General features: G+C 36.3%; 2 protein-coding genes and 1 long non-coding RNA gene across 6 annotated transcripts in view; 2 read left to right on the top strand and 1 right to left on the bottom strand.

Moving 5' to 3' along the window:
- Nucleotides 1-13,061, top strand: part of AGBL3 (ATP/GTP binding protein like 3) — a 52,810-nt gene extending 39,749 nt beyond the window's left edge. The window contains exons 14-19 of the mRNA XM_023530297.1: nt 115-172; nt 823-894; nt 2,935-2,983; nt 4,164-4,360; nt 9,051-9,282; nt 12,488-13,061. Coding sequence (XP_023386065.1) covers nt 115-172; nt 823-894; nt 2,935-2,983; nt 4,164-4,360; nt 9,051-9,282; nt 12,488-12,908 — 1,029 coding nt within the window. The 3' untranslated portion in view covers nt 12,909-13,061. The remainder of the gene's footprint in view (nt 1-114; nt 173-822; nt 895-2,934; nt 2,984-4,163; nt 4,361-9,050; nt 9,283-12,487) is intronic.
- On the bottom strand, nt 6,896-14,769 carry LOC111739213. The gene is made up of 3 exons (XR_002780175.1): nt 14,680-14,769; nt 8,322-8,410; nt 6,896-7,500 (listed from the first exon to the last, which is right to left on the bottom strand). It is a non-coding gene; the product is annotated as an uncharacterized LOC111739213 (long non-coding RNA).
- Nucleotides 14,770-14,846: 77 nt separating this feature from the next.
- The window catches only part of TMEM140 (transmembrane protein 140), a 17,269-nt gene continuing 12,642 nt past the window's right edge, over nt 14,847-19,473 (top strand). The window contains exons 1-2 of one of the 4 annotated variants that reach the window (XM_011359527.2): nt 14,852-15,056; nt 18,357-18,426. The gene's annotated coding sequence lies outside the window, so the exon portion shown is untranslated. Of the gene's footprint in view, nt 15,057-18,356; nt 18,427-19,473 lie in introns of all 4 variants that reach the window. The other 3 variants (XM_011359524.2, XM_011359526.2, XM_011359525.2) reach the window with 3 other exon arrangements.

The raw sequence follows: 19,473 nt of genomic DNA, 5'->3' as shown, positions 1-19,473 counted from the left end.
TTTATCCATCCTAAAACTATGAGAGTAAAATGAGAAATGTTAGAAACTACCATAAATCACATTTTCATGTTTATAACATAGTATTGTTTTTCTTCTGGTTCTGTGTTCCATTAGGTTTGTGATAAAGAACATTTAATGCACAGTCATGAAGAATCAAATTCTGTTGTAAAAGGTAATGTTCTGTTTCCACCTCTTACAAACAATTAATTCATTTACCCAACAAACACTTTTTTTGTGTCACAACTTTGAGGTTGCTACTGCGCTTTGTGTTTAGGGACATTAAGAAGTATGTTATATCATTTCTTCCCCTAGGAGCTCATCTTTTAATAGGGAGAGACAAATGAGTAAACAGGTTCAGGTTTTGCAGCCTATGTTTTCATTTAAAATTACAGTATATTATTAACTTCTTTACGTGTTAATAAATGGTGACAAAGTATTCCATTGACTTAGTGAATCTTAACTTATTTATCAACCCCCATTGTTAAACTTTGTTTACTTTTTTCTCTTGTAAACAACAATGAAGACCTTTAAGTTAAAGTTCTCCGCATTTGTGTATACTCTTAATTATTTATTTATAATAGAATCTTACAAAGGAATTGCTGATCCAAGGGGATGAATATTTTTTAGAGTTTTGCTATAAATAGCAAAAATGCAACAAAAATTTATAAGATTTAACAACTGTTTGTATTAATTTAATTGAGCTAAACTACTCTTTATATGTTATTGGCTAGCATTTTTCATTTAGAAAAAGATAAAAATATGAAAAGTAAGAGTCATCGAATTATTCTTAAGCTACTAATGATCTTTTACTATATTTATTAGAAACAAGGCCAAACGAATCAGATGATTGTATATTTGATTACATCAGAAGACAATTTCCTCACCAAGGTTTGGGTGAGTAAATGGGAATATAGACAGTAATGCATGGTCACCTATTATGTGTACATGAGCTATTTAATAATATGCGTATGGTCAAGATCTACTTATAAAAAACTAGAAAATTATCTTCAAATTGGAAAGGCAAAGAACAATCTACCTTCCCAGAAATTTTGAATCTCAAATTTTTACTTTTCTTTATAGCTCTAGAAATATTTAGAGATAGCCAGTAGTATTCATTATATGTCAATTTGCTTTTTTATAATGTTACCCAGTCAAAAAAAAAGAAAATATTTATCTGATTGTTCAATCTTCTCACTCCTATCTCGCTGAATCTTAAAGCAGAGAGAAACCTTGCGAGTCCTCTAGTCTCCCCTCCTCCTCATTACAGGATATAGACTCATCCAACCTTTGATTGACTATACTTGGTGACAAGTAGTTCAACAAATTGCAATACAGTTCATTCCATTGCCAGAGTATAGCATTGAGAAAGTCCTTCTTGTGTTGAGTTAAAACCACGTGTCCCTGTAAGTTTCATCCACCTCTTTAATAATGTAAATCATAGAGTGAAGGAACCTTAAAGGTAAACATTTCTGACTGACTCATTTTCCCTAATTCTTCTTAAAATAATGAGAACAAATGTAATGCTTCTTCCACATAATAGACAAGTATTTTTTAAAAGCTATTATTTATTTCCCTGAAACTTTACTTCCATTCCTTTCAACCACCCATAATGATACAGCATGATTCAAGGCCCTCTACCACATTAGTTTACTCTTTTCTGTCACTATTCAAGCTTGAATGAAACTGAACACAGTATAGCAAATGCCATCTAATGAGTATTCAATAAATCATCATTCTCATTTGCTTCTTTTTAGATACTAGATTTCCATTAACGCAAAGTCTAAGATTGCATTTGTTATTTGAAAATTATCCTAAAATATTGACATACTGGGTTTACATATACTCAAACCTATAGAGTGTTACTTACATGGTGTAGCTGCTAAGTTATGTCTCCGGCATTCTCTACTTTAGTTTTGGTACAAAGGGGATAGACATAACTTGATATCTAACTTGATGTCATTGTATTCCACTGCCACCAGGGGTCAATGTAATTGAGCTTGATAAAAGGAGACCTGCAGGTCAAAGGAATTTGATTTTGAATGTATTCAGTTTTACCACTACATAAAAGAAGAGAAGGATATTCTAAAGGCTGTGGGCAATTCAGAGAGTATTAATGGGAAAGGAAACACAGAGCAAAAATATCTTACTTTATCATGGGACATAAAGAAACATGTCATGTTAAATTTTATCAAATATGAGCAATATCTATTTAATTGCCCCATTGTGTTGACATTCAACTTTTAGAGAGTCTTTTATTTATGTATCTTAAGATAACACAATAATATGGCTTATAAAATTTAAATATCTATGAAGAGTTAAAATCTGTATCAGAGGAGAAACAAATATATCGTTAGATTATTCTCACATAATATTTATTTAATTTGTTCTATTAATTACTACTTATCACTTTAACAAGTCCTTTTGTTTTGCCTAAAAGCATTTATGTAACATAAAAGTAAATAATACTGAATAATATGTAATTTTAAATAAACACCTATTTTATATTTCATGTTAAAATCATAATAACATTTGCATATAATTATTTATTACACGTTGTACTATTTTTTTAGTCTGGTACGGTTGTGTCCTGGGTTGGCCTTCTAAAGAGTTAGTCACCCTACTATACATGTAGATATCCTTCATAGATCCTAACATCCATCTATCTAGTTCTGAATTGTTTGACAATTATTGGATACCTATTTCCTACTGTTTGCTATTCTATTGAAACAGTTTAATTAAAGGACTTCTAAGGGAAATTTGTACTAACGTATTTCATATGTCAGAGTGAAACAATGGCAGATTAATTAAAGATAAGCTCAATTAAGCTAGCCATTATATATATGAATGAGGTAATTGTTGAGAAAGTAAAAAATTAAGTTTTGCTAATCTTAAAATTCTAAGTTCAGAAATTTTATAGTATATTCTCTTTTTTAGTGAAAATACCTCGACGAGCCCCTTCTTGGCTTCTAAAAAGATATCTGAGGTAGGAGAACTAATACCATACTCCATTTCCTCTGTCTTATAAGATTTCGATTTTGAATTTAAGCAACAGGTAAAAGTTTCTTTTTGATAACAATTACTAATTGGACATCTCCTTATATTCTACATAGTATCTGTGACTAGGTCAATTCTATACATAGGAAGGCCAATATGATGGGTTTTAAAAGGTTCTGAGATTTCAATATCCCCGAACTATCCCTAGTGGATGCCTTAAAATCTACAGTTAGACATTTCTTTCTATGTATTTATCATTGTAGTATCTGAGTTTCTCATTTTAAAAAGAATTGTTTCTGCATAAAATAATTATTTAGTGTTTTAGGGTGAATGACTGTCAAATGTTTTACTATCTGTAATAGCAGTTGGAGCATTGGTCACACAGGGATGATACTACTACCTAAAAACTGGAAAAGGAATAGAAAGAAAAGTCAGAATAATGCAGATAAACTCTGTAGTTGTGTCGAAACTAGTAATTATTATATCACTAGCTCTCTTGGCAAGTTTCCCTGTTTTTTGGAATAATATGAACCGTCACCTAAACCATGGAACAGGTAAGTCTTTGAGAATAAACTGAATTTGTACAACACAGAAAACATGACATGCCCTTTCTTTCATCCTTGGCCTCTCTTCTGAGAACTTGATTGGTTTCTGCTCAATAAAATGGGCTCTATTGAAATATGTAGACTCTTTCGTTCCAAAAACTAAAAATTAGGTAGGGAATGAACCATCTTGGGCATGCATGAACTTGGATTTAGAATTGATTGATTTCATCTAAGACTTAATTTTTTAAAATATGATTTATCATATCTATGGAAAGAAATCAAATGATTACCAAGAAAAGAGAAAGAGATAGAAAAAGTACTGAAGTTAGAAGATGTGAAGGCTGGAACTGCCCTTCCCTCTTATTTGCTATGTGATCTTGAACAAATAGCTTAACCTCTCTAATTCCCTAAAATTCCCTTATATCCCCTCTCCGATGTAAGATGAGGATAACTTCAGCCATTCTGCCTGTATCACAGGACTGGTGAGAGCCCCCATAAGATAATATCTGTAAAACTACTTTGCATACTGTGAGGCATAATATACAAATAAGATATGGTACTGCATTACTCTTGATTAGACAGTTCACTGTTGACATTGACACCAGAGTACCCTATTTCTTTCAGCTCCCAAAGTATGATTCAGAGACTTAGCAAAGACCAACAAAGACATTTTTTAGGAACCATTAAGAGACCAATCCAGGAAACAATTCAGCCCAGGAGCACTGATTTGTATGGAAACTGCTTCAAAGTGGTATCTTTGAAGTGTGCTATAAGCAAACAAACTCCCAGTTGGACTGAGAAGGCAAGGATACCAACAGAAGGTTTTTATTATTATTATATTATTATTATTATTGTTATTGTTATTATTATTACTATATTATTATTGTTTAGGATTTTCATAAATACAAAGATAGCTTTCACTATATCATCATCAATAAATCCTGTGAAATCTGGGTTATAGGAACTGCTCTTGTAAACAGGGATACTTAATAGTCAATTTATTCCTGACTCTGCAAAATACTTGCCTCATTTAATCTCTGTATGATTTGAATACAGAAGAAAATTATTTCAATTTAATATAGTCTTGAAAAAAATTATGTGATTGCCTTTTTGTTACCATCTCCTTGTTATTGATGTCCTTTCAGTACCATAAAATAAAAAAGTAATGAACTACTGATACACACAACATGAATGAATCTCACAATCATTGTGCTGAGTAAAAGAAGCCAGACAAAGAAAAGTAAATGTTATATGAAATCTCATTTTTATGAGCTGCAAGCTAATCTATAGAGGCAAAAACCCAATTCAGGTTTTCTGGAGTAAGAAAGGATAGAGTAGGGGATGGAGGGAAGAATGGACTATAAAGGAGCACAGGGATCTTTTAGGGATGGTCTTTTTTTAGATCTCGACTGTGGTGATGGTTTCATAGGCATTCACACTGTTGATACTCCAGGGTTTTGGACCAGTGCAACTAGCCGGATTGAGTTATCTTCTGCTGAGATGGCAAAGGCTGAGGGTAGAGCAGCAAATTAGTTTAGATGTGTTGCTTTTGAAATGCCTTTTAAACATTCGAGAGGCAGTTGGGTGTATATGAGTCCAGAGTTCAGAGAGGAGACTGGGCTAGAGATGCATTTAGGAATTTTCAGCATAAAGATAATATTTTAAGGCATGAAGCTGGAGGAGATTCCTAAATGAGTGTAGGTACAGAAAAGCGTTAAGGAGCAAGTCCTTAGGAATTCCACCGACGATCAGGAAAAGAGTGAAAACTGACAAGACTAAGGGGCATCCTATAGGGTAGGAGGAAAATCAAGAGAATATGTTCTCCTGGAAGCTAATGAGAAACTGCATCAAAGAGAAGGGAATAATCAACCAAGTCTAATGCTTCTGGTATGTCAAATGAGATGGATTTACTGTTGGATTTTACTATGGAGGTTTTACTGGGGATCTCGAGGAGAGGAATTTCAGTTCAGTGTTCCCCCCATATCTGCAGTTTCGTTTTCCACAGTTTCAGTTACCTAGTCAACCATAGTCCTAAAATATTTAATGGAAAATATCAGAAATGAACAATTCATAAGTTTTAAATTACACACCATTCTGAATGGTATGTTGAAATCTTGTGATGTCGCACTCCGTCCAGCGTGTATCCACACTGTGTGTGCTCACTACCCATTAACCATTTAATAGCCATCTCAGTTATCAGAGAGCGAGATAAACCACATTTGCATAACTTCATTACATTATTTGTTATAATTGTTCTATTTTATTATGTTTTGTTAATCTTTTACTATATCTACTGTATAATTTAAACTTAATTATAGGTATGTATGTGTGGATAAGAGGGGGTAGTGTAGAAATATTAGAGGTACAAGTCTAATTAAAGTATATTTTAAAATAGGACAAGAGAATTTGGAGATAGGTAGTATTCATGAAATTTTGCTGCCAAGGGGAGATTTTTTTTTTTTAGTGTTTCCCACTGCTTTCATCACATGCTTAATTTAAAAATTATGTTTCTCAAACTTATTCAGTCTTTCCTGAGTCGAGATCCTCATCTCTTCTTGATTATGTTATCGTATATGCATATGTCCTAATGAATCTTGTTGAAATACTAATAAAAGTTCTACAATTTTTTTTTTTTTTTTGCTGAAGTAAATCATTTCTGAGTAAACTCTATTCTTAATCTTTCGTGTTGCCCCCTTTCTTTATAATATATGCATTTAGGGCTATAAATTTTTCTCTAAAATGTCATGTCTTTATTATCACTCAGTTTCTTACAGAAGGAAGTCTGTCCTTTCTCATTATTGAACTTACCAAGTAGGAAATGAAATGAATTCTGCCAGAGATTAATGAGAGGTCCAGTCAGGCTTCTTCAGTTCTGGAAGAGCTTATAATTATTGTTGAGATATAATACAAATACAGAGATTCAGCTGAGGAGAGTAGAGGAGTAAATTCATAATAAAACCTGGAAGATAGTTTTATATCCAAATCATTTCTTCTTTTAATTTAGTGAAGACACACACAATAGTCTTGCAGTATTTAGTCTTCCATTTAGCCAGACCATCAACACCCAGAAGTAAGCCATGGCATCCCACGCATCATTTCTCTTGGCACGTGCTTTACCTGCACAGGTTGTTTATTTCAGCTACCAATAACCATTTCTCCTAGTGCAATTGATGGTTTCTAAATATTGATCAACCCTGGCAGCAAAAATAATTAAAGCCGAGGGGTGGGTTTAAGAGGGAGTTCTTTATTCTACTTTCTCTCTCTCTCTCTCTCGCTCTTGCTCTCGCTCTCGCTCTCGCTCTCGCTCTCGCTCTCTCGCTCGCTCTCTCTCTCTCTCTCTCTTCCTCTCTCTCTCTCTCTCAGAGGATTTTGAAATTTTTAAAAATGAAATCCAAAAGTGTGCTCTTTCAACTCTCACTGGTACTTCGCACCTACAATCTGACTTCTACTCTTACCATAGCGATGAAATTATTTCTCAAGTCATCAGTCCTTGTCATACTTGATTTCTCTACTGTTGATTATTCCCAGAGCCTTTAAACTCTCTGCGCTGTCATTTATTGAGCAAGTCAACAAATGTATCTATGGCACTGCTCTCTCCCTGTTTTTCTCCTGTTTCTCTGGCCATTTATGTTTGCTGTCCTACATGGGCTTCTCTTCCTCTGCTTAAATTTTAAGTGGGCTATTCCCCAGTATTCCATCCTTTGGTCTCTCCTCTTCTCACCATATACTTTATTCTGAGCACTCTCTCATCTATGCCTGGAGATTCAACGAACAACTGATGATCATTGTATTTTTCAATCTTCAACCTAGACATCTCTTCTGAGTTCCATACTCATCTACCTACCAGATATAGCCATTTGTTTTTCCTTTTAGATGCTTTTAATTCAGCGTGCCCACTGCAGCTCTCTTTGTCCCCCTGCATTCCAATTCTCAGTCAGTAATACTGCCACCATCCAGGTATCTAAGTAATAACCCAAGACATAGGTGTTTATTACATCTCTGTTTTTGATATCCAATAATGAGAAGCTCTATCCATTTTACCCCAAAGATTCTCTTAAATCTGCTTCGCTTCATTATACTGCTGCTCTTTTTGTTCAGACTCTGTTTCTGCTTCTCTGAATTACTCCATTAGGCTCCTATTTTCTCTCCCTGCCTCGAGTTTCGTTTTTCTTCAGACTGTCATCCTGGCTGCCATTGTGATCTTTCAAAAATGCAGGTCTGATTAAATCACTTCCTTGAGTAAAATCTTTAGTGGCCCCCTAACAGTTCGATTCAAAAATCATTAAGCATCTACCAGTCACAAATCAGTCCTGTCTCAGAGAGTCTCTCAAAAGTATTATTATTACAAACAAGGCCTCTAGTTTTGTACCACTTCTTCACACCTACCTAATACTCTAGTCATTCTAAACCATACTTGTGATTTCCTAGATATGCCATGTTAGTCACACAACCTAGATTACTACCCTGTTTTACTTAGATGATTTGTACTTATTCATCAAGGCTCAGATTAGTTAAGAAGTAGGAAGCTTTCCTTATCCATCCTTAAGTATGAATCAAAGTCCCTCTCCTGCAATCCTATAGTAAGTACCCTGCCTTGTATCTATTGAAATACATTCTAATTGATGCTTTATTTTTTCTAGTCCTAACTGTTAGCATATTAAAGACAAGGATTGTATTTTTCATTCTTGATTACCAAACCAAATATAATGCTATCTACATAATAAGAATTCAGTGAATGTTTGTCCATTTGCCAGCATGGCCAGATACTGTAGTCATACATACCCTTGTTCATTATCTTTCAAGTCCAGCTTAATTCAATGACTACCCAAATCACCTGTTTCCTTTCTTTTTAATAATGGCCGATTCCTTTTCTTTAAAAAAAAAAAAAAAAAAAAAGCTTTTACTGTGGAAATTTCAAACAAATAAAAGTAGAGAAGATAGAATAATGAACCCACAGGTACCCATCACCCATCAATAATTATCAGCATCCTGCTATTCTTGTTTCATCCATATTCCCACCACATCTTGTCATAAAATAGTTCAACATATATCTCTAACTAGATAAACATTTTTTCAAAGTATAATGCATTTCTTGCTTTTATTCTAAGCATATTCTACTTTTTCTTATGTTGTCTACATTCCAGTTTAGGCATTATAAGTACTCCTTTCATATCCTGTAATGTCTACCAGTCTTCCTTCAGGCTTTACTTGGGCTTCTTTTTTTCCCTCTCTCTCCTTCTGTATATTGATTTTTTAAATTGTATTAAAATACACTTTACATAAAATTTACCATTTAACCATTTTTAAGTATAAAGTTAGGCAGTGTTAATGTACATTCATGTTGTGCACACAATCTCCAGAACTTTGCTTATTTTCTGCTCCTGTAATTAAAGTTTAAACTCCAGATGGGTAAGATTTTTAGGTAGAATGCTTGACACCTAATGCTCAATAAATAATTGCTGAATTAATTCAGTCCATGTATCTATGCATATCTTTGTGGTTGCCCCCCAGATCTACATCACAACCTAAAAGGCAAAATGAAGGAATATCCATCTTTCCAAAGCAAGAGGACTGGTGTGAATTGGACAGATGATGAAAAAAGGATCTATAGGGATAAAAAAATAGCTCAAACTGAAGAAATGTTGCAGTATTTGTTCCCTATCATGGAAAGCACTAAAGACATGCAATCCTCTCAGATAAAACAGATATTGAATCCAAGAACCAGCTTCAAAATCCAGCATCAGTAAGTCAATACAATTTTGTCATTTTTAACTATTTAATACAGTCTATTTTAAGGAAGCAAGGCTTATTAATCCATTATCCTAAAAAACAAACATAGGCTCTTAAAAATGATGGCAGCTATACCACGTTTGACTAAGGGACAAAGGCCCAAAGCCATAAGAAGAAGTTGGATATGTGAAGAAGTAGGTTATCGGCTATATTGGATTGTTTATTTGCATGGAACCACTCATTAATTTGAATCTATGAATTAAGTATGTATTAGCAAAGTATGACCATAGCCTGACTTGAAATTTCTCAGGTATATCTAAACCTTATAATCGTAGGAGGCAACCAGAATTGGAAATGATTAACTTCAGTTACTTCAGCTTATTGATACTCAGAGGAAAGCAGAAAGAATGAGATCAGATTCCTTTTAAAGATAAAAAAATAGAACTAATACTAAGGCCAAAAAGGAACCTATAATAAAAGAAAGACAATGACAAGCAGAAAATAATAAATACAATACTAATATTATCAACAAATTTCGATAAAGCACTTTATGTGCTAGACACTGTTCTATGTTTATACATGCATGCACACACACACACACACTCACACAATGTTTTACATTCTATACTTGAGGAAACTGTAGATACAAAGAGGTTTGTAATTTGTCCAGTGTCACATGGCCAGTAGGTAGCAGAACTGGATTCAACCCCAACTAACATTCTGACTCCGGAGTCCTTCCTCACCGTGCTTTGACATTTCTCGGTATAATATAAACAAAAAACAGAAGATCAATTTACTTAATATTCAAAAATAGCCTATGAATCAATTTTAAAAATTATGAATATTTTAATAGGAAAATGGGCAAAGGCTATGAACCAGAAATTCACAAAGAAAAAAAAAACATGGCCAACGAACATTTTAAAATGTTCAATCTCACTTAAATCCAAGAAGTGCAAATTAAAACAATAATGAAATGCTGTTCACTTTTGCCTCTCAGTGAAAGAATTCATTCACTGATTGTTGGAATATAAACTGGAACAGAGTTTCTGGAAGACAGTCCAACAATATGAATGAAAAATTCTTAATATCTGCATTCATTTTGACAAGATATTTCATTTTTAGAAATTGATCCTAAGGGAGGAGGAAAAAACCTAGGTAAAGGCTAAAGGATTTCTGTAGTGGTGTTCATTTCAATATTGTTTATAAGAGCCAAAGGAAAAAAGAAGCAAGTGATTTTGAAAAAGAAAGATAAAGTAGAAAGAATCAATCTATCTGATTTCAAGACCATTTATATAGCTACTGTAATCAAGAGAGTGTAGTATTGGAGGAGGAATAGACATATATATCAATGAGTCAAACACAGAACTCAGAAATAGACCCATACAAATATGTTTGACTAATTTTGACAGAAGTACAAAAGCAATTCAATGGAGGAGAGAGAGCATTTTCAACCAGTGTTGCTGGAACAATTAGACATCCATAGACTGAAACAATGAACTTTGACCTAAACTCATACGGAAGGAAAAAAAATTCAAAATGTATCATGGATTTAACTGCACAACACAAATCTATAAAACTTTTTTTTTATTGGAAATTTTGTTTTGGGTTTGGGCAAAAGTTTTTGTTTTCCCCCAAAGGCTTATTCCTTAAGGAAAAATTGATAAATTGGACTTCATCAAAATAAATGTTTGTCTTTCAAAAGACCCTGTTAAAAGGATAAGAAGACAAGCTATAAAATAGGAGAAAATATTTACAAACCACATAAACAAGAGACTAGTATCTAAGTTAAAGAGGTCTCAAAATTTAGCAGTAAGAAAACAAATATTTCATTTAGAAAATGGGCAAAAGACATAAATAGACATTTTACCAAACCACATGGAAAAGATGTTCCATATGATTAGTCATTATTGAAATGCAAATTAAAACCACAATGAGATAACTACATACCTATCAGAATGGCTAAAAGAAAAAATAGTGTTAACACTGACTGCTGATGAGGATGCAAAGAAATTGGATCACTCATGTACTGGTGATGGGACTGTAAAATGGTACCGTCGCTCCAGAAAACAGTTATACAGTTTTTTAAAAATCACCGATGTAGCTACCATATGACCCACCAATTACTCTCCTGGGCATTAATCTCAGAGAAATGAAGACTTGTGTTCACACAAAAACCTGTACACAAATGTTTATAGCTATTTATAATAGTCATAAACTGGAAACAATCCACGTGGCCTTCGGTGGATGAATTATTAAACAAATGTGGTATATCCACGCCATGAACTATTACTCGGCAAAGAAATGGGTTACTGATAAACAAGACAACCTGGGTCAACCTCCAGAGAATTACGGTGGGTGAAAAAAGCCAATCCCAGAAGGTTACATGCAGTACATTCCACTTACATAACGTTCTTGAAATAACAAAGTTATATAATTGAGACAACAGATTAATGATCACCAGGAATGAAGGAGGGGATGGGTAAGGAGGAAAGCAGACGTGTTAATAAAAGGGAAACATAAGAGAACTTTTCTGTCTTATGATTATGTCAGTGGTAGTATCCTGATTACGTCATTGTACTATAGTTTTGCAAGATATTACGTTTGGGGGAAACTGAGTGAGAGGTACATGAGATCACTCTGTATTATTTCTTCTAACTGCAAATGAGTCTACAATTATCTCAAAATTAAAATTTTAGTTAAAAATATGGTTGAGATTTTGTTGTCAAAAACATGGAACTCTAAGGAAAACCGAGAAATTTTAAGTGGCCACAATTAATAATTTACAAAACCTCCCTCTCTTGAGGAAAACTATCCTCTCTTGGAGTTATGTTGATCTTTTCACTGACTATAGAAAGAAAAACTTGCCGTATTTATACTGAGTTTGTTCTAATAGAATAAACAAAGTAGATTTTTAGAGCAAAGTGAAACTTTAGAGAACATTTACTTCTACTAGATGTGTAAATGAAAGTAAAGATTATATCAGGAAGCCTGGGGTCAGGGAACATATCTAAATAAACATATGCTCTAGGCATTTAGAAATACAGAATTAGAGTAATGCTGAAAAGTCATGACCACAGATGAAGATCACTCTCATAAAAATAATGGTAAAAGTCTTAAGGGAGGAAAAAAATAGATTGATATCATGACAAATACTTAGGGACTACAACTACCTTGGGTACATGTTGGGCAAAAACTCATATATTTCATTTCTTTCCTAGACTAAATCCAGCTCCTTATGTAAACAGAAAGAGACACAAGACATCTTGGATGCCACCCAGACATAACCCTTTTATAAGCCCAAAAAATCTTATGGTAAGCTCTTCAGAATGGCGCCAGTCTGTATCTCAGCTGTCATTTGAAACGTTGTCACCTCTCAAAGGACACAAGAAGAGGAAAAAACGTTTTCAAATCAAGGCCATAAAGACTAAAGACATGGAAGCTGTCAGCAGCAAATGGGAGACTACGTCCTCGTCTTTTGAAAAGGATGCAAATATTGTCAAAGGCAAGAGCCTTCGAGCTGAAGAATCCAACCAGCGAAGTTCTATGCAGACAGCCCCCCATCTAACTAAAAATAAGCAACCAAATAAGAGTTCCATTCAGAGTTCCAAAGGCAGAAATAATTTAGCTTTACACTGCTGACAACTGCGGATGAAAGATAACATATGCTTACATATTAAAAGGAGAAAGAAAAGAAAGAGAAAAGCCCTCCCCATCCCTCTCTCACTGTTCCTCCCCGTCCACGTGCGCATGCGTATACTAAAATACAAATTCTAAATACCTCATCTTCTTTAGTGGGAGCGTCTTTCAGAGGTATAAAAAGAAATCCAGAGAAAACATAGAAATTTTTAAATTGCTTAGGTATTTATATTTAATTTTTGTCGAAATGGTAAAAAAAAAATCTCTGCACTTTTGATTTCTTCCAAAATGACATTCATACAACACCAAAAAAAAACTAATAACTCAGAAAGGAATGACCTGTACTATCACTGACTTTAATGTCCCTACTAGGCGCTTCTGTGAATCAACTGACAAACATCATTTCCTGAATTTCTATTATATCCGTAGAGCGCTAGAAGCCATTAATGATATAAAAGACATTTCTCCCCACTAGGTTACTGTATAATTGTACATATAAAACATGTATGACTAAAATAATTACAGAATAAAATAATTCATAGTAAAGTGCTAAGATGTATACCTCCAACAAGTAGAAAAATATTCTTTATTAAAAGAGGTTAATTGCACAGAGCAAAAGTGTGGCACAAAATGGCACTGAAATGCATAGATTATGGTTTAAAATAGTCATTTTACTTCTCAAATTTTAGCAGAAATGCAAAAGATTACACATGCAGTTTCCTTTAGAGCTGATGAATGTTCATCTCTAGCCATTTATTCATGTGGAAGCAAGTGGAGCGCCTCACAGTTTGTCATTTATAAGATAATGAGCACTGGCAAGATTCCCGAAGGACACTGCTCTTTTGAATACATATTTCTATCTTATAATGCATCACTTCACACCCTGGTGTTCAGCTTTCAGAGTAACTAGTTTATGTTAGTACCAGAATGTTGACGTTGTCCCTGCCCTGGAGACATGGTTATGATGGCTAGACCAGATATTCGCAAATTCTGCCTTTAGTGGTAGCAGCTACCATTGCCCAGTACTGCGCTAAGGACTGTCCTGCATCACCTCCTATTTCTACAACAGCCATGTAGAGTAGGCTGTGCTTGCTTTCCTTTTACAGATGAGAAATGATGCTCAGGGAGGTTAAATAATTTGCTAATCTCTAACAGAGCTCCCTGATGCCGGAGCCTCTGCTCATCTTTTCTATTAGATCACATCACCTCTTTCTAAGATTTGAGTTTAAAAGAACTGCAAAGAGGGAAAAAGACAGAGCAGATCACAGAACTTATTTGGGGGTGGGGAAGAGAACCCCTGAATGATTCAGCAATATTACTAGGTGGCTGTCCACTGCCTTAACCCAGCTCAACCCCGACTCAGAATTTCTAACTGGTCCCGTGAGCAAAGGAAGCGCTTTTTAAACTCTGGCTCAGAGCCCCCATGATTACAAAAATAGACGGCTTCATTCTGCTCTTACTTTGAAATAAAGATGTTCTAGTTGCTCCAGCATGGGCCTAACCACCCTGGTGAAAATGCTAAGACAAGGTGCTGTGTCCAGAGAAGCCCAGTCATCCTGCAAAGCCAATTTCTAAAAAGGAGGGGATGTGATGGCATAACTGCTTCCCACTGGGTGACCTGGATCCAGGAACTTGGACAGAGGATCTTGAAGTTCTCTTCTAAATAGGATTCTAGGTTGTGTTTATCTTGGAGTTTAAATCGCTGTGAGCTTTGAGAGTTGTCTTGACCAGTTTCTTTTCTGGAACTGTTGTGTGATATAATCAAGATGCTTACCTGGTCATTAACTCGGTTGGTTGGTTCTGGTGTGGGTAAAGTACGTGGTCTGCGAAAAACAAAACAAAACAAAAAAAAACAGTGTTGTTTATGATCCTCTTTCTGAGAAGTCCCGGCAAGCTAAGAAGTGAAAGTGAAATCTGCTGATCATGACCTCAGCAGAAGTGTACCAAAGTTCAGGAAGCGTTTACTTAGGCACCAACTGCGAATGCGAGCAGGTCATAAGCTCAAGACTGGATCTGTCTGCCATTCCCCTCTCCACTGTCCTGTTTCTGGAGCCTGACACTAGAAAGCCAGCGAGAAAGAAGAATCAACAGAACCTGATTTCCTGCTCCTCCTTTCTATGAGTGTTTCTGTGGGTTCTGCATCTTCTTTTTGTAAGTACCTACCCTGCACGTACTGCCTCTTGCCCAGATGCCTGCCAGTCTAGAAGACGAGTTTGTTTTCTTGTCAGACCTTTCACGTTCTAGCAAGTGGGCACTGGTAGTCAGTGTCTGTGACCTTCTTCCCCCGTGTATGATCTACCCTTGTACTCTCTGCTGTCCTTTCCTCTCTCCAGCATCACCCTGTGTTTCTCTGGCCTCAAAAATAGAGCGGTGGGGAATGGCGGGGTGGGAGGGGAAGTAGGTATCGTCAGGATCACTGGTTCAAAACATACAAGGATATCTGAGCAGCAGGGTCTTGCACAAAGTCCACACAAATATCTGTGGCTTTGTAAAGGGGGTTGTTCATCAGATGTAGGCAGCCAAACAAAGACAGATCATGGATTCACAGTAGCTAAACTGTAGTTTAAAATTCATAATAGCTAAACCGTAGTTTAAACTGTAGTTATAGAAACACTGTGAATCCTAAAAGCACACACTGTGGGTTAAGGCTGTCAGGAAGACCTGTATGGAAGAATATTATAAGATCTAAGAGATTAATAAATCAGTTATTGGATGCCATTGCTTCTCACACCTCGATGGAAATTCATGGTGGTATTAGTTCTATTGGTGGATATCTTAAAAGATTTTTTGTAATGTGGTCTATTTCCCTAATAACCTCCATTATGCTTCTTCACCTGTAAGATCAAAAGCTTCTTTGGGAAAGGAAAAACTATATAGGCAAATATGTGATTCTTTCTTTTCTTCTTTCATAATGACAACTAAAGTTCATTTTTCAGTATCTTCTTCCCATACTTCTCCCCTCCCAAAGTCTTGGATCTAAGAGTCGGTTTATGTGGCATCCTCCTTTTGATTTTTTTTTTTTGCACATAGTCCCCTTCCTCAATGTTCTTTCCCGCTTACTCCCTGCTTTATCAAATTCCTAAGGTTATATTTGTTTATTTGTTTTACAATTTCACTTTTTCGTAAACATAACACATAATTCTGGATCTATTTTTAATGCGAAAAAAAGAATAATTGCCCATGCCGCCACTCAGAAATGCTAGTAAGAAATACATTTCCTTACTGTCTTTCTTGAAGTCATGCAATATAGTGTGATTTTAGACCTGTTGATTTCTAAAAGCTACATAGAGTGTCATCACCTCGATATGTCTTAATTTAATTCTGACATAAAATTGCTTCCCATTTTTTGCCAAAATGATACTGCGATGAACAGTCCTATATATAAATCATCAACTGCATTTCTGATTGCTGTCTTAGGATAGACCCATTCATAGTGGAGTTACTAGGCCGAAAGATATGACTGTTTTTAGGGTTTTTAATGCATATTGCCAAATTGCCTCCCAGAAAGTTTGTAAGAATTTTCACACCCACCATCATTGTATGAGAATGCCAATTGCCCTGCACTCTTGGTATCAAGTGTTTTTATCTGCTGTTTTGATGAAACTCATAAGTTGTTTTACTTGGCATGTCTTTGATTACATTACGTATGTAGGGTATAGAGTTTGTGTGTTAGTTAATGTGATATAGTGATTTATAAGACGAAATACATATTTGTTCTTTGTCCCTGATTCTGGCATAGAGCAACTAAAACCCTTGGAATTTCATAAGTGATAATACAGATAAAGAGGTCTTATTTATTCATAACAGGCCCTTTTAAACCACATCAAAGTTCATGTTAATGAGATGACTTTCACAAGCTCCTAAGAATGGAGGCCAGTTGCCAGGGGGAATGAGCGTGTGATTAAAGGGTTGGAACTTTTAGTCCCACCGCCCCCAACCTTCAGGGAGGTGAAAGTAGTTAGAGATGGAGTCAATCACTAATGGCCAATGATTTAATCAATCATGTCTATGTAACGGAACCTCCATAAAAATCCCTAGAGTACAGGGTTCTCTAGAGTACAGAGCTTCTAGGTTGATGAATGTGTGGAGGCGCGGGGCGGGTGACGCAGCTGGAGTGGGCGTGGAGGCTCCATTCCCCTGACCCCATGCCTTGCCCTATGCATCTCCTATGTGGCTGTTCTTGAGTCGTAACCTTGCATAATAAATCAGTCATCTAGTCAGTAAACTGTTTTCCTGAGTTCTGTGAGCCACTCAGCAGATTAATCATACCCAAGGAGTGGAGGGAGGTCATGGGAACCTCCAGATTATAGTCAGTCAGTCAGAAGCACAGGTGACAACCTAGCCTTGAGCTTGACATCTGAAGTGGAAGGGAGCTGTCTTGTGGAACTAAGCCCGTAACTCGTGGGATCCGATGCTATCTCCAGGTAGATAGTGTCATAATTAAGTTAAATTGCAGGCCATCCAGAGAATTGCTTGGTGGAGAAAAACCCCCACATGTTTGGTGGAAAGTTTAGAGGATAAACAGATTTTTACAGTTAAGTGCTATTTTGCATTCCTTCTGTTTTGAAATATCTCTTGACATTCCTTGTCCACTTTTATGGGGGTTAATGTTTTGCTCATCTGTTTGCATGAACATTTTATGTATTAGGTATATTAATCATTTCATTTGTTGAAGATATTTTTCATGCTCATCGGCTTTTAATTTTATTTATGTTTTTATTGTATAGAAATGTATATTGTAAATAGTTAAATTCGAACAATTTTTCTTGGTAGTTTCAATTTGCTTTTAAGCTCAGAGTGTTCTTTCTCACTCATGAATCAAATATTTACCTTCTCTAGGTTTCTGGTTGGTTTTTTGTTTGTTTGTTTTTGGGTTGGTTTTTTGTTTTTTGTGGTTTTTTTGTCTGTTGGTTTATTACATTTCACTATTGGATCCATGTAAAATTTATTTTGGTATGTGGAGTGAAATGAGGATTTAAAATAGTTCTGTTTTCAGTTAACTAATTGCTTCTGCAGTTAAAAAAGAAAAAGTTCTTCCACTAGATTATAATGCCATTTTTGTCACACATGAACTTCATATGTATATTCAGCTTTTCTGAAATATTCTGCTCTGTTGAGCTGTCTGCCCAGTACCCTGCTATTCTGTTTCATCTGGCCCAATTTCCACTCCATTTATTTCCAGGTAGCATCTACCTGGGCGCCGAATCCTGCAATTACTTTAATGTCTCTAGCCTGGTTTAGGCCTCCAAGTGATACATCTTTAAGTGAAATAATAAATATAACAAATATCTTCGGAAACTAAACCTTCAGATACGTGGACGGCATATTCTCATTAGCGACTGAGATTTTACAGAGCTCACGCCATGGGCTCACACTGCCTCAGCTTTCTCAGCCCTGTCAACCGACAAAACCGAACAATTTAGTAACTAGTTTACTCGTTCCTTTATTCAGGGAAAACAATCCATGGATTGGGGGAGCAGGGCGCCTCACAAGCAGTGGAGCCTCTTCCTGAGATATTTGGGTAAGATTGAGTTTTCTAGAGTTAGAAGAGGCAAGAGGAAGACTGGGCAGATTAGGTAGAAGCTGGAGGATTTCCTTATGAGGCTAGGGGGCCTGCTTTCTAAGGCCAGGTAAGTGAGCTAATGCTGAGTCGGGGCTAGGGGTAGATTGTGAGTGGTGCTTATTAGGGTTCCTTGACAGGTATTTCTCATAATCATAGGCTGACGTCAGTTTTCGATTTGTGACAAGGCCAGGCCACTGGGGCGGCCTCCATTTTGTGGGTCCCGATATGTGAATTAACTTTAGCAGCCCAGACCTAGACCTCAATAGACTTTGGGGGTGACGTCCAGATCCCCACCCCTTTTGTGAGGACAGATACCTTTTGTCCACTTGGCAGTGGTGAGGAGGTGAGGGTACTACCAGCCAAGTCCCTGGCACAGCGGAGAACGAGAAGGAGCAGTGATCTCTGCCCTTCCTCCAGCGTCCTGCCCACTGAGGAGCAGAGCTGCAGTGACGCCAGCCCGAGAAGTGACTGCGGAATGTTCACTCTCTGAGATGCCCAAATACTGGTGTGAGGGATGGTGGGGGAGGCCCCTTAGCATCTGCTACCGAATTTGTCTGCAGGTTGCTTTCTTTGAGTTATTTTGCACGTGTTTAGAAGCCATGTCACGTGCATTGCAAGCTCACAGGTAAGAACCGTATCCTCTTGTATAAGGATGGAGGTGACGTTCATGGATAATAGCCTCCCTTCCAGCCAAGTCTCAAAATACCTTTCACAAAATTTAAAGTCTAGGTCTTAGTGACTGTCTACCATTCCTTGCCTCCTCCTCTACTTTTCTTTGGCTGTTAGGTTTTAACTGCATGAACAGGCCTTGGTCTAACAACAGGGCTAGTGGGCAGGGCTGGATTGCCATGACAGAACACCTGGCATTGCTCCACTCCTCCCAGCTCGGCACCTCCCCCGCCCCTCAGCCCCACAGCCTTTGGTGGGGAGAATAGTGGGTGAGATGATGAGCACTTAGTTAGAAGGACAAACCTCTCACCCAGGCTCACAAGGCATGGATCGCAC

This window comes from Pteropus vampyrus, unplaced genomic scaffold (assembly GCF_000151845.1).
Source record: "Pteropus vampyrus isolate Shadow unplaced genomic scaffold, Pvam_2.0 Scaffold48, whole genome shotgun sequence".
Lineage (NCBI taxonomy): Eukaryota > Metazoa > Chordata > Mammalia > Chiroptera > Pteropodidae > Pteropus > Pteropus vampyrus.
Note: the sequence above shows the minus strand (reverse complement) of the source record. Positions and strands in the feature narration are given on the sequence as shown.